A 13032-nucleotide genomic window follows, 5' to 3' on the forward strand; every position below is an offset into this window, starting at 1 on the left:
CCTAATACTGGCTGGTGATGTCAACAATTTTGGTCCTGTCTCTTATACACATCTAGATGTGTATAAGAGACAGATGTCACCGTTATTGTCAAGACACACTCACTCTCTGAAATCGTTTTAAACAGCTTTAATGCTCAGATCGTCGGAGCGCCTGGGGCCACGCCCCCCTCTTGACCCAGCTTGGCTCCGCCTTTGGACCCCGCCCCCACCCTTTCAGCCAAATGGTGTAGTCACTCACGCATTTCAAATCTCTCAAGTTGGTAAAGACCCCAAGTTCAGATTCATCATTTTGTGTGACTCTCGGGAATGCTCCACGATTCATAGAGTACAGGTGACGGTGCCAAACGGCCAAATTTATTAGCATACACCACAATACCCAACTCCAATGATGCCAGAAAATCATGAATATATTGTTGTCAACTCATTTCATACAATAAAAATAATAACGAGGTGATAACAAATAATACTGTTAGGGGAAGGGGATTTTTATAATATGCAGACTAAAAAAGAACATAATTGGAAAACTTTGATTCAATGGCATGCAGCTATATGCCAATATTCAATAACTATGCACACTTCTCTAATTACGAACTTACGGAAATAGACAAAAATACTACGGAAAGTTATCATAGATCCATAAATAAATAGGTCTAAAGTCCAGAACATATGACATTTCCATCAGGACCTTTGGTGTCCCTAGACAACTCATACTTGTTGGATAACTGATAAATTATTTTGAAAACTAAGAAAAAGTGGCCCGTAAATCTTCATCCTGTCCCGTTTGGAATGGAGTTTAATAATTTGGAAGCTAAGACGCTTTCCTTCCAATCCTAAGGTCCTGGGTTCAGTTCCTGTTGGTGTTGCAGGATTTTTTTTCTCATGACCAAAGCAACTCACACTCACTAAACCTCATATTGAGATTTAGTTTGTGTAAAGTATTGTGTGTGTATGTTTGTCTTGTGAAAGGGATTGTCACCTACAAAGTAGGACAGTGACATATTCGCTATTGACAATCCATGGTGCATGTTTTGTGTGCTCAAACAAATAAAATAATGTAAAAGTATGTTTGAAATACCAAATCGAATCAGACCCGCTTTCAAATTGGGTCCAATCGTCCTGAAATGTGAACCATGAATCTTCATTCTGTCCAGTTTGTTTGAAATTCCACAGCTGTGCCTGCAATTTTGAGCAACTCGTATCTTGCACTCAAGGCGAATTATTAGGTGTTACGGAAATTTTTCATTTACTACTGAAATTTGAAGACATAGTTACAGAAGTACATTTTACAACTTGAGAAGAGTGAATATGTTTACAGTTTTCAAATTTGCTAGTTTACAATCTTAGAGCAGCGTGCATACTTAACACTCACACACACGCATATACCTATTACATACAACATGATTATGAAATTCATAATTCATTTTTTCATATTTCCTAATAGAGAATGCAGAAGAGAACGCACACAACAATGTTGTCTACCAACACTATGAATTCATTCATATAGCATATAGCATTCATATAGCATAGAATATACATAGGAACTAATCAAGACGTTATACAAATCCCACTTATTATGATTAATTAAAAGACAGTGGAAATAGCCAATAGATTATTAATACAATAGGGAAAGGGAAATTTGTGTTATAGTTGTAAAATATACACTTTCAAATTAAAATAATAATTCTGCAACACTTGGCTTCAAAAGAATGACTGGATTGAAACCAAATGTAGAATTTTGAAAAGCAGAATTTTATTTGTAGCCCTGGGTGGATATCATGGGGAACAACCAGAACATGGGGAGCCAACAGGGATGGATGGAAAGATCATGAAGCACATAGCACAATGCAGATTGCTAACTTTAAAATAGATTTTTACAATGCTATAAATTATGTAAAAAAATACTTCTTTTAAACTAGTTTTCATATTATTCTAATCAATTAAAAATCAAGCTTATCCCTTCCTCCTCTTCCTCTTCCCCTACCCCGTCTTCCCCTGCCACTGCCTCCTCCTCTTCCTCCTCCTCCCCCTCGCGTCCCTCCTCTTCCACGTGTGGAACTAACAGGTCTCGCTGCTTGGTGGAATGTTTTAATGAGAGAGGAGAAGATAGGGTCACAGAAGGCACAGCCTAAGTGGTGTGTCTCTTCTCCTTCTAGTGGAGTCTTGGCCTGAAAAAAAAAAATAAGAAAATTAAATAATAGTGTTTGTTAAGCATTTTTATTTAGTGACTTTGGCAAATATAATATATGATTCAGATTAAGAAAAAAAAATATTTTGAATGCCCTAAGTATTATATTAAGAGGGTTGATAATATTTACATCTTTTATTTGCAATTTAATTCTGATAATTGTCTATAATCAGATGTTTAGTTCCAGTATTTATAACACACAATAATGATAATATTAAATAATTATTATACATTAAGTAATAATTAAAATAGCACTAGGGCAATATCAGACCTTGTTAAATTCTACAGACATTATTGCAGCATTACAGCCCTCACAGCGACTATCAGCAACTAATGCTATCTTGTGCGCATCGGTAAATAGTCGAACCATGAAAGAGCACCTTAAAGAAACAAAAATACCAGGTTAATGGTTAATTAAACAAATCACCAGTTATGTTGTAAGAGTCTATGATTGAGATACCTGGATAAATTAATGCCCTATCACCTCCTTCACCAGGATCTGTTAAAGGCTAGGAGAACAAGGAAGTTGTTCATTCATGCAGGACATATAAAGATGAACTACGGCAGTTCAATTATTTTCTTTTATGGCCAAGAGGTAAGTTTGAACTAAAACATATGCATTTATCCAGGCAAGTATTCACGAAATAGACACACTTTGTAAATAACAAGCATACAGCCCATTTAGAAGATACAGATGAAGGAACTCATGAGTACCTGTTACACGCCATCTTCCACTTTGGGGCCGAGTTGACATCAAGGACCAGAATCCCGTACTCACACTCCCCGCACTTAGCAACCCCTGTCTTTGAGAGGGAGTGCTGGCAGGTTGGATGGGTACACTCATTGCATCCGCTGCCCTTCTTCATCCCTTGAAATGGAGGATGACTGAAGCAGTAAGGACACAAAGGATAATTCTGTTTGGATGGAAAATGAAGAGAAGTACAGTTGTAAAGCTTAAGCTAAAAATGTAATCTTCCAAACATATGCAACAACATCTTGAAGGCAACATTGGAGGAAGGTGGGGGGGGGGGGAGACCAGGATCAGGCCCTCTGGCCTCACCGCTGATGTCACAATCCCTATGACACAATTTTCCATCATGTTTCATTGTGAACAAGACTACAGTGATAGTCGAAAACTCAAAACGGAAGTTCCTTTGTTTTCTGCTTTATCCAGAGATATAAAGTTTGAATGATGAATCTGCATCAGTCGAAAATTAACATAGTTTAGTGGAAGTTTTTCTGCAATTTTACTTTTTTTTTATTTACGACTATTCTAATCTCCATGATAATGACCATAATCTCCACGAAAATCTCCATAATAATCTCCATGATACCCTTAATAATATTGAAGATAATCTCTATACACTTTATTATAATTTTCATAATCTTCTGATAATTATGATAATATCTATAATCTCCATGATGATCATTTACCAAAAAAATGTTAATACCCTTCATAAATCTCCATGATAATCTCTGGGGTATTCTGAATCATAATCATCATGCTAACTTTTATGAACATGCCCACAATGATCTTTATCATAATCCCAATGATTATCAAAATAAAAGGAAGAATTAACACTGGAAAAACAGATCAATGATCAAAATCAAATATCAATAAAAAAAATTAATTACAAAATACTCAATGAATTAAGTTTGCAAGATCTTACCTTGCCAGACTTGGTACCAGAGGAATACATGACAAGTTCAAAATCGTCTAGAGGGCATTTTATTTCCTTATATAGTTTAATAACACCATTATGTGGTAGACTGTAGGTCTCGTTGCATGTAGCACAATGAAGACGGCTTGGCTTAGCTTGAATATACTTCATATAACGATGGCATTTGCCACACCTATCAGGTAAACAATACAAATATGAATTAACAGCAAAATGTTCCATTGACTCTAGGTCAATAAACTGGAGCTATGACCTGGCAGATAAAGTGCCCGCCTTCACAATTCTAAGACTTTGGGCTTGATTTATAACCACAACTAATAACCTTCTTCAGTACAATGAGGCTAATAGCATGACCTAAGCATGAACTTGTAACCAGTTTGGCACGGCAATAAAGGTGCAGTTTCTCCACCCTCGAGGTTGAGGTTTCAATCGCTCACTGTGCATTTCGCTTGTGTCCTTGAGCAAAGCATTTTATCTGCACTGATTCTCTCTATCCAGGAATATAAATGGGTACCTGGTGAGGTTGCCTGCTACTGTGCCAATAGCGATAAAAAGCACTTATATAATGGTTCACCGCAACATAACATTGATATTTTTATATAAAAAAACTGTACCTTGAAAGAGGTTTACCAGAGGCAGCAAGGGGTGAGAAGGACACCTCAAATAATTCGTCCATGTCCTTGATCTGTTCTACAAAGTAACTAAATTTACGCTGGAAGATTCCCAGTGTGTGATCTAGCACCAAATTGAAATCTGCCTTGCCGGCTGCAATCAGGTTCAGCTGTTGCTCCACCGCTGATCGCATGGTTGGTAGAGACAAGTCTGGGTCAATCTATGGATAAAACAACAGACTGAATAAAATGTAAATATGTACAATGTTCTCTCTATATCTTACACTCTCTATGTAAATACAGGAAATGACAATAAGGGTACATACAGTATGAGCATTGGCATAGTTATGAGATGCTAGAATGAATAGTTCTAATTTCTTCATGGGGTTTATTCTGGTAATACTGTATTCCAATGCCCATAGGCATATAGCCTCACTCCTTTGTCCAGGTAAGTACCTCACACTACCAACATCAGTGCTGACTTGTGTATTTTGCATAATGATCACTCTCAATTAATGGATGCTTAATATCAGTTCTAAACAGTATTGTATGTTGACAATTTTATGCTCTGAAAGCAAGCATTTATAATAATTTAACATTACCTTTTGATACCCATGCACCAGAACTATACCAAGATCTGTAGGTTTCAACTTCCTACCAGATACCACTGATACATAATTCCGTTGACAGATGTTGTTGATGTGAACTGGTATACTGGCATCTGTTCCGATTCCGTGTTTCTCCATCAGGGTGATCAGTTCGCTCTCTGTCAGGTAATCGGGTGGAGAGGTTTGCTTCTCAACTAGTTTCACCTGAACAATAACACCATGTAAAAACAGATGTTATATGAAGGCATTACTTTACATGTGACACTGGATATATGCACAGTACACACAAACAAACTTAATACAGTGGTGTCAGATAGCCTAGAACGGCAGGATCAAGTTAAGTCACTCTGAGCATGCTCGACCTAAGTATAAGAACTTTACACATATTTAATATAAAAAGCAGAGTAACAAGAGAAGCAGATCACGATTTACCTCATCTACATTGCACACTTGACCTTCTTGGAAGTCAGGTAAGTTCTCCTCGCTAGGTATCTGCTGCCAGTGCATAACCGATGTGTACCCCAAGTCCAGCAGGGTTTTGCCTGTACAAGTGAAGCTCTCATCTCCAACAGCAAGCTTAGCCGTTGTTTGTAAGTACTTGCAATCATAACTTATCTACATGAAATAGCCGAAAGATAGAGAGTGGAATTATAATAATAAAAACAATAACATCATGAATTATAATGGTAATTATATTGCACTCTGCATTATGAAACCCTATGTACATTACAAGATGTATACTCTAATTAGAATAAATAAATCAAGATTTGCAATTGTAATCAAAGGCACAAAATAACCAATTTGCAAGAAACGAATGTTCTGCAATCCAGTGTACGAGCATCGAACACCACTGTCCTGATTGCAAGGAATATTTTTAAATCAAGAATTAGCCAGAGCCACACCACACACTAAATGAACTGAATAACAGTATATCAGATGTATGTGATAACATCACCAAAATCTTATACCAAATTAAATATTATACAGTTAATTAAAATTTACTATTACTTCACAGATTTACAAAAATGGTGATGAACATAAAATGTTGATAATATTCTGAAGTTAAATGAACATAAATATAAACAAAATATACTCACAGTAGCAATAAAATGTCTTGTGATATAATCATACAGACGCCATGCCTCACCTCCTATCTCACTCTCACTTGCTGACCGCATTGGGGTGATTGGGGGATGGTCCCCTGCATCATGACCCTTTCTGTGGCAAAAATCACAAAAATGAAAAAGTAAACAGTTTTCCATAATGTACCTAATATTGTATTATTTGTTGAACACTTGAATTTCTTTTTTTTTTATTTCCCTCACATCCAACATCAAGTACACTTGCCACTTACAGGATGAGAATGATGCTTTATAAATCAAGCCTCTTTAAGAGGCTTAGGGAGTGGAGTTGATTTTAGCCGTGAGAAAAATCCTGCTGCGACAGGAATTGAAACCAGGTCCCTGGGATCAGAAAGCAAGCATCTTAACCACTGAGTTATTCACCTCCACTCAAAGTTGGTAGACTACCCCTGTCAAACATTGATCCAATATATTAATAACAATAAAATTAAATCTAATGGCTTAATGTATGTAATAACCTGTCTCTTATACACATCTAGATGTGTATAAGAGACAGACATATGATTATTAATATATTATTATTAATGTTTACCATCAATCGCCATTATTTGTATTGTTATTGATTCTGTTGGTTTAACCATTGAGCTAAATTATCTCTAATTTTTCCATGGATTGGCCTACCTTGCCTTGTTTATACCCTTTGTTAAAAGTTCCTTCACGTCATCACCCCAGTTTGGACTGTGTTGCTGCTGCCGTAATGTGCCTCTGAAACAAACAAGATAACAAACACATAGAATAAAAAACTGCCAAGACCCTTAGAGAAGATCCAAACTAAAATGTATTGTCATGAAAAACATAAACATTGTTTTGAAATTTAGTTTCCTTATAACAAAATGATCAAAACATCAAAAACATTGAAATAATACTGCATATAAGTATATACATACAAAATTGTAATGTAAACCATATACATGTATTGAACGTAAGTAAAATCTACGTTACCACTAACAATGTAAGTTTTAAAAATACAGTTCTTAATATAACAGCCATTGTTTCTGTTTTATTTTAGAGACTAAACAAATTATGCTTCAAAAAATCAAAAACTAATATAAGAATCATACTTCAGATCAAACTGCTCTGGATAATGTGTTGTCTCCGTACGTGGGTAGCTGATGTAGCCTTGTATATACAGTCGCTCTGCAATCTGCATTGTATGTTGAGGGCTCATGCCAAGACCTGAGCTTGCTACTCTCAACATTTCAACAGTGTTCAAAGCAAGAGGGCGCTGTTTTGATTTCTCCTTCTTTGACACACTCAAAACCCTTGAAAAATTAAGATCAGAAGAAGATATACATTATGATATACTGCATAACTGAAGTACATACTAAGCTTTTATTTTCATGTTATTAAAACCAGGAAAAAAAATTATGTGTTGTGCAACTGATTTTTCTAAGATACAAAAAGCATATTTGATGAAAAACTTGGTGGCGGTTAATAAGATTTTTGAATATTTAAAAACGGGCGAGGGGGGGGGGAGAGGTGGAAAAAGATTGGTTACGGCCGATTTTTAGTACTGTATGTTATTTTAGATTTGAGTTTGGATTCCAATCCCAGTAGTACATTTCAGAACTAATACTGAAGCATTTTTTCACATAGTTTGCTGCCAATTTTCATTTGTATGATAAATTTCTGTATACTATAACATCAAAACTGTATGGTTTGTGTATTTCAAAAATAATTTGTTAAAAACAACTTTTGTTAAAAATGTAAAGGACAGGCATTCAATTAATTCAATATTTATTCTACCAAGGTACAAAAAATATATATTTGTAGAAACAGTCTGGAATTTGAAGTAAACATTTGATCACTTTAACACCATATTTACCTAGCTGTATCAGTATTCTTCACCATGTTTAAAAACAGCTGAGCTACTTCTTTGTCAAACAAACGAACCCTTTCCCAATCCAAATTCAACTTCCTTCCACTTGGATGGTTTGCCTAGAAAATTAAAATACTTCCTAGAAAATTATTCATGTTTATATAATATTAATTTCAATCCCCAAAAATATGACACTTTAGGAGTTTCAAATGCTTATTTAATTGATTTTAGAGGGTTTTTTTTAGAGATTTTTACTAATATTGTGGTATACCCAACAGGGGCCTGATCACCTAGGCCCCCACTGGTGCCACCCCGGTCAAAAACAAAACATATCTACTCCTCAAGAGACATGGTATCCAGGGTCTCATAATGATCAACCAGGATGAAGCATTACCTTGTAATTTTCTTTTCTTTTTTTTTAGAATCTGGATTTATATTGCGCCTATGGTAGACCAAAGAATACACAAGGCACTGGTCATTGGATTGGCAAACCAACACATTTTTGTGCAACAATCTCTGCTCCCTGGGGAGTATCCCATGTCATGTTGCTTCACATGCACAACCTAATACTTTCAATGCCACACCATCCTACCAGGTACCCATTTATACGCCTGAGTGGAGAGAGGCAAACTTAAGTAGAGTGCCTTGCCCAAGCACAAAAGCAATGCGACGGGTGTCGGTCTCAAACTCCCGATCTCACAATTTGTTTTTTTCTTTACCTGTACTTGGAGCACCCAGTAGAGTTCTGGTTTGAATGACTGAATCTGGTCATGCCTGTTGACACAGAATCCAAGAGTTGGTGTCTGGCACGGCCCATATGAGATCAAGTTGCTATCAAGGTTACCATACTTCCCCTGCAAATAAAAACATATTGTTTATGATAATACTTTACTTAATTAAATTTTATATGTAACTTAAAGATAGAATAGAAAGAAAGAAAAAACATTGTTTCTAAATATGATTTAATTTTTTTTATGTTCAAAGTATATACAAGTTTTATACCAATCTGTGATGGTTGACAAACAAGGTTACTGTTGATTATATGATAAACTGAAATAGTATCTTTAATACCTTAACAATTTAACTGGATGTAAGAATATAAGAATTGCATACAGTTGAACTTGCCTATAGTCAAATCCAAAATGGTATTAAAAAATTGTTGGACTAGGATAATATTTGATTTACAGATCTTTATTTAATGGAAAACTTTTTGGCATGTAAAATAAGATCAACTTAAAAATTATTTAAGTTAGGTAAGCTTAACTATATAACTTTTTACTGAAGTATTATTATCTTTGCTTTAATCACTCACTTGGAAAAATTTGGTTTGGAAGCGAGTAAATGCACATCCGATACGCAGATCCAACTCCAACCTAGCGTCCACAGACATTGCTTCATTTCTGTTTGGATCACCAAGATTTTTCATTGCTCCTTTGACGTCAGATTCGGTAATAGCACTGAATTTTGCTCGGAATATTGTCTGGGAAAATACAATATAAATCAATATGAGTATTATTTTTTCACATTTTACAATGTATCTCAAAGTACTTCTTGTACTCAAAGAAGACATTTTGTATATTTACCAGAGACATATCTTTAACTGATCGATTATAACCAGTTACCACTACAGAATTTACCAAATTTTAATGTCCCTGACATAACTATCGAATATGCTCAAAAAAGGATGTATGTACTATATTGCAAGAAAACGAGATACATAGTAAGAAAGTCATATTTTGAAAGCTGCTAATAAATGTGAAGTTTACCTTCTCAGAACTTCTGGATCTATTCATATTTGGCTTGACAGCACCGATAACTTCAAAGCAGATATTTTCACCTTCCTTGTCACAATCTAACCACAAGATCAAGTAGTCAACTCCATGTCCCTATGTAACACATCAATTTACTTTTTATCAATGAATAAATACATACTCAAATCCTTGAAGATGTTTTTCCATAATTTTCCACCTACCAGGTACTCACTCAGCCCCCTGGGAAGCATCTCATTATATTTTAGTAACCAGTGGATTGGTAGTATCTATTAATCAGGAAGAGCCATTTGGACAACAGTTTCTATTCTGGTAACTGACCATTCTCAGCTGGCTACGCCAAGGAGTATGGAATACCAAGAGGTCTGACTGCCGAGGCTTCTTTAAAAACGGAGTCCTATCAAGAAAATTACTAGCATGAACTAGAGAGTGCACTTAAAAGAAAAACGTAAAAAGTCGCTCGAAAGTGTTTTCGAATTTCAAACTCTATGCTTATTCTAATAGGGTGCTCCATACCTTACAGTAGTACTTTTTTTCATCTCATTGTGTGCATGCAAAAAATCAGGGCAGCATTAGCTCAAGCTATTTTATACTCTTTGGCCATGCTTAGATACCCTAGCTTGCATTGTTGATGGGCTGTGAAGTGGCTGTCCTTGGTACATGAATTTCATGGCCTATACATATAATTATTAAAAAGTATCTCCTTACATAGAATGGCTTATTATTACAATTTCAGAGTTTGCCTACCTCTCGAGACAGAAATTTTGGCATTTGTAAATTTGGATTTGTTTCTTTCTTTTCCGTTTCAGCCTCAAATAATTCAACAGGATCAACGCGATCCCAGTTGTTGTATCGTGGCTGGAAATCCAATCCAAGAACGTGTCCACATACTGATGTCATCTGTAAGAAATATACTATAATTTCTATAATTGTTATCATTTTTCATGGTCAAATTATGAGTAAGGTTTTTCTTAAAAACACTTAATTTCTATGCTCAAATTGATGTTCATAATATGTGAAAATGAGCAAGTAAATTTCAGAATGCATTTTATTTATTTTTTTTTTTCATTTTTGTGGGTATAATAAATCTTTAGGATTTTCTATTCAGTTTCTCTATTTCCTTTGCAATCCAATGTTTAACTTATTTCTCAAAATAAACACTAACCTTAAATTTGCAGCTTTCCCCTTGAAATCTGCCATCATACTCATGAACTGAGCATGCTCCGTTCATTCCCTTACGACTGTTCATGTTGCCATTAGACAGAATCTTGGCTAAGGAATGCGCCAGCTGCGGCTTCTCGGCTACCATCAATGCAACCTTCATAATGCCTCTATTTACTGCCACCTAAATCTAACATAAACGTTGTAATAAAAAAATGAATTGGTTAATTTGAACATTGCAATACTTTAGGTTAATATTAAAAAATACATGACTGTTAGTACTGTATAGTACCCTAAAATTCCTGGCAGCAATTTAAGTAGTATTGTAGTAAAATGTCTATATATCATTGAAAATCATTTACTGAAATATGACTCATGTGGTGTTATTAAATTTGAGTTTTCTAAAATCATTTTTTGGTGGCTATAAATCAACGATATATTTTGTCTGTGAAGCAAGTAAGTATGTTGACAAATTTTAGGCTTGTAAATTGCTGGAGGGATAAAACAGTGGCAGATCCAGAAATGCCCAAAAGGGAGGGGGTGGTGATCAAAAGACAACACTACCCATGAAATTTTTGATTTTGGGAAGCGTTTTGGACGATCAATAATTTCTTTTTCTTTATTTCTTTTTTTATTTTTTTAAACTTTTTTTTTCACTTTCCAAAAGTGCGGAAGGGGCCGACCTGGCCCCCACTAAATCTGCCCCTGCCAAAATAAATATTGCACCATCTTTTGGAAGAGATGTTTCAGCTGTTGGTTCTGTGTGCAAGAGCACAGTACACTCTTCGGAAAAGAGGGGGACTGTCTCCCGGTGTTCTGCTTTATCACCACCAGAAGGTTTCCACTGAAAATTAGTCTTGTTTGGACTCTTGTTGGTTTATCGTTGGTGTTTACACACCAAATAAATCCAATCCAGTATCCTTTTAATACGAACAAGAAAGAAACTCCCCTAAAACATCATCCAGGGCCTAGCAGTTAATGCTACCATAATATAGAAAATAAAAAGCTCTCTCCTCAAAAACATATTGTATGTTTGTAAAGGGACTATTAATATTATAAACTGTCTTGATCTAGCCAAAGCTTAAACTATTAAAACTAGACCCTAATAAGTTCAACAGCGGGCAATGAAATTGATTTCACGACATTCCATAAGAACATCAGTTGAAAATACTTCCAACTTTGATCTATAGACAAGAAAGAGTGGATATGGTCCAAGTGTTTAAAATAATTAAGGGCTTTGACTCTATTTCAAGTGAAGTGTTTTTCGAATTTGACTGGGATTCACGAACAAGGGGTCATCAATACAAGATGAAATTCAGTCGTTCTAGGATTAATGTTATGGGGAATACGTTTTTCTAGAAAGGTGGTCTTGCTTTGGAAGGCACTTCCTAGTGAAGCAGTATTACGTTCATCTATTAATACTTTCAAATCAAGGCTCAATAATGAGGCATGGTCCAACCATCCACCAAAGTTTGCACCATACGCTAATAGTGATTTAATTTACAAGAGGGGCTTTTAAGCACTGAGTACTTTGCCTCGGTCCCGTAGTAGTTACGGGAAACCAGTAAACCAGTAGTCAATAATATTAATTATATTTACGCCTTAAAGAAAACAGAGGTCATTTGATTACCACAATGCTTCAGTGATTTAATTGGTTAAGAAAGACGACTATAAATATGCACATGTCTATTCAGTTGAGAAAGCCGCCTAGCCTAGGCCTTGTCTGTACTCTGCAGCTCATAAGTTGGAACGGGAGAGATATAGCACCACAAGGCCGGGATCGACTCCGAAACACAGCAAGCCTAGGCCCTAGGCTTAGCCTAGTCCTCTACACAGACAGGCATACAAAATATGGATCCTATGCCAAAATAAGCTACTCTCTCAGTTGACAGACTGGATAATCACACTAGGCAAGTGTATCTGTAATACTTAAATTCAAAATATATAAGACCAAATTCCTAATTTACCTATCGGGCATCTCTGGTCAAGAAAAGTGGTCCAAGTTTTCATAGTTTTTTAGCAGACGAGATTCACCTCGACAAAAATGATAAACCCCAA

General features: G+C 35.7%; 1 protein-coding gene across 2 annotated transcripts; it reads right to left on the reverse strand.

The window, feature by feature from the left end:
* Positions 1–262: 262 nt before the first annotated feature.
* LOC117113559 (DNA topoisomerase 3-beta-1-like) lies at positions 263–13007 on the reverse strand. Of its 2 annotated transcripts, none has more exons than XM_033256926.1 (17): positions 12943–13007; positions 10979–11175; positions 10561–10713; positions 9811–9930; positions 9357–9524; positions 8764–8898; positions 8051–8163; positions 7287–7487; positions 6847–6930; positions 6181–6301; positions 5516–5698; positions 5078–5287; positions 4479–4696; positions 3856–4039; positions 2900–3099; positions 2457–2565; positions 263–2165 (listed from the first exon to the last, which is right to left on the reverse strand). In XM_033256926.1, exons 2-17 carry the CDS (start codon positions 11135–11137, stop codon positions 1938–1940), a joined length of 2586 nt encoding a protein of 861 aa, XP_033112817.1. In that variant the 5' UTR covers positions 11138–11175; positions 12943–13007; the 3' UTR covers positions 263–1937. The 2 variants fall into 2 exon arrangements, with proteins under 2 accessions (XP_033112817.1, XP_033112816.1); XM_033256925.1 differs by having other exon boundaries at positions 10979–11164; positions 12942–13002.
* Positions 13008–13032: the final 25 nt, after the last annotated feature.

This window comes from Anneissia japonica, unplaced genomic scaffold (assembly GCF_011630105.1).
Source record: "Anneissia japonica isolate Jap-2015-1 unplaced genomic scaffold, ASM1163010v1 scaffold287748_len1686314_cov196, whole genome shotgun sequence".
NCBI classification, from domain to species: Eukaryota; Metazoa; Echinodermata; class Crinoidea; order Comatulida; family Comatulidae; genus Anneissia; species Anneissia japonica.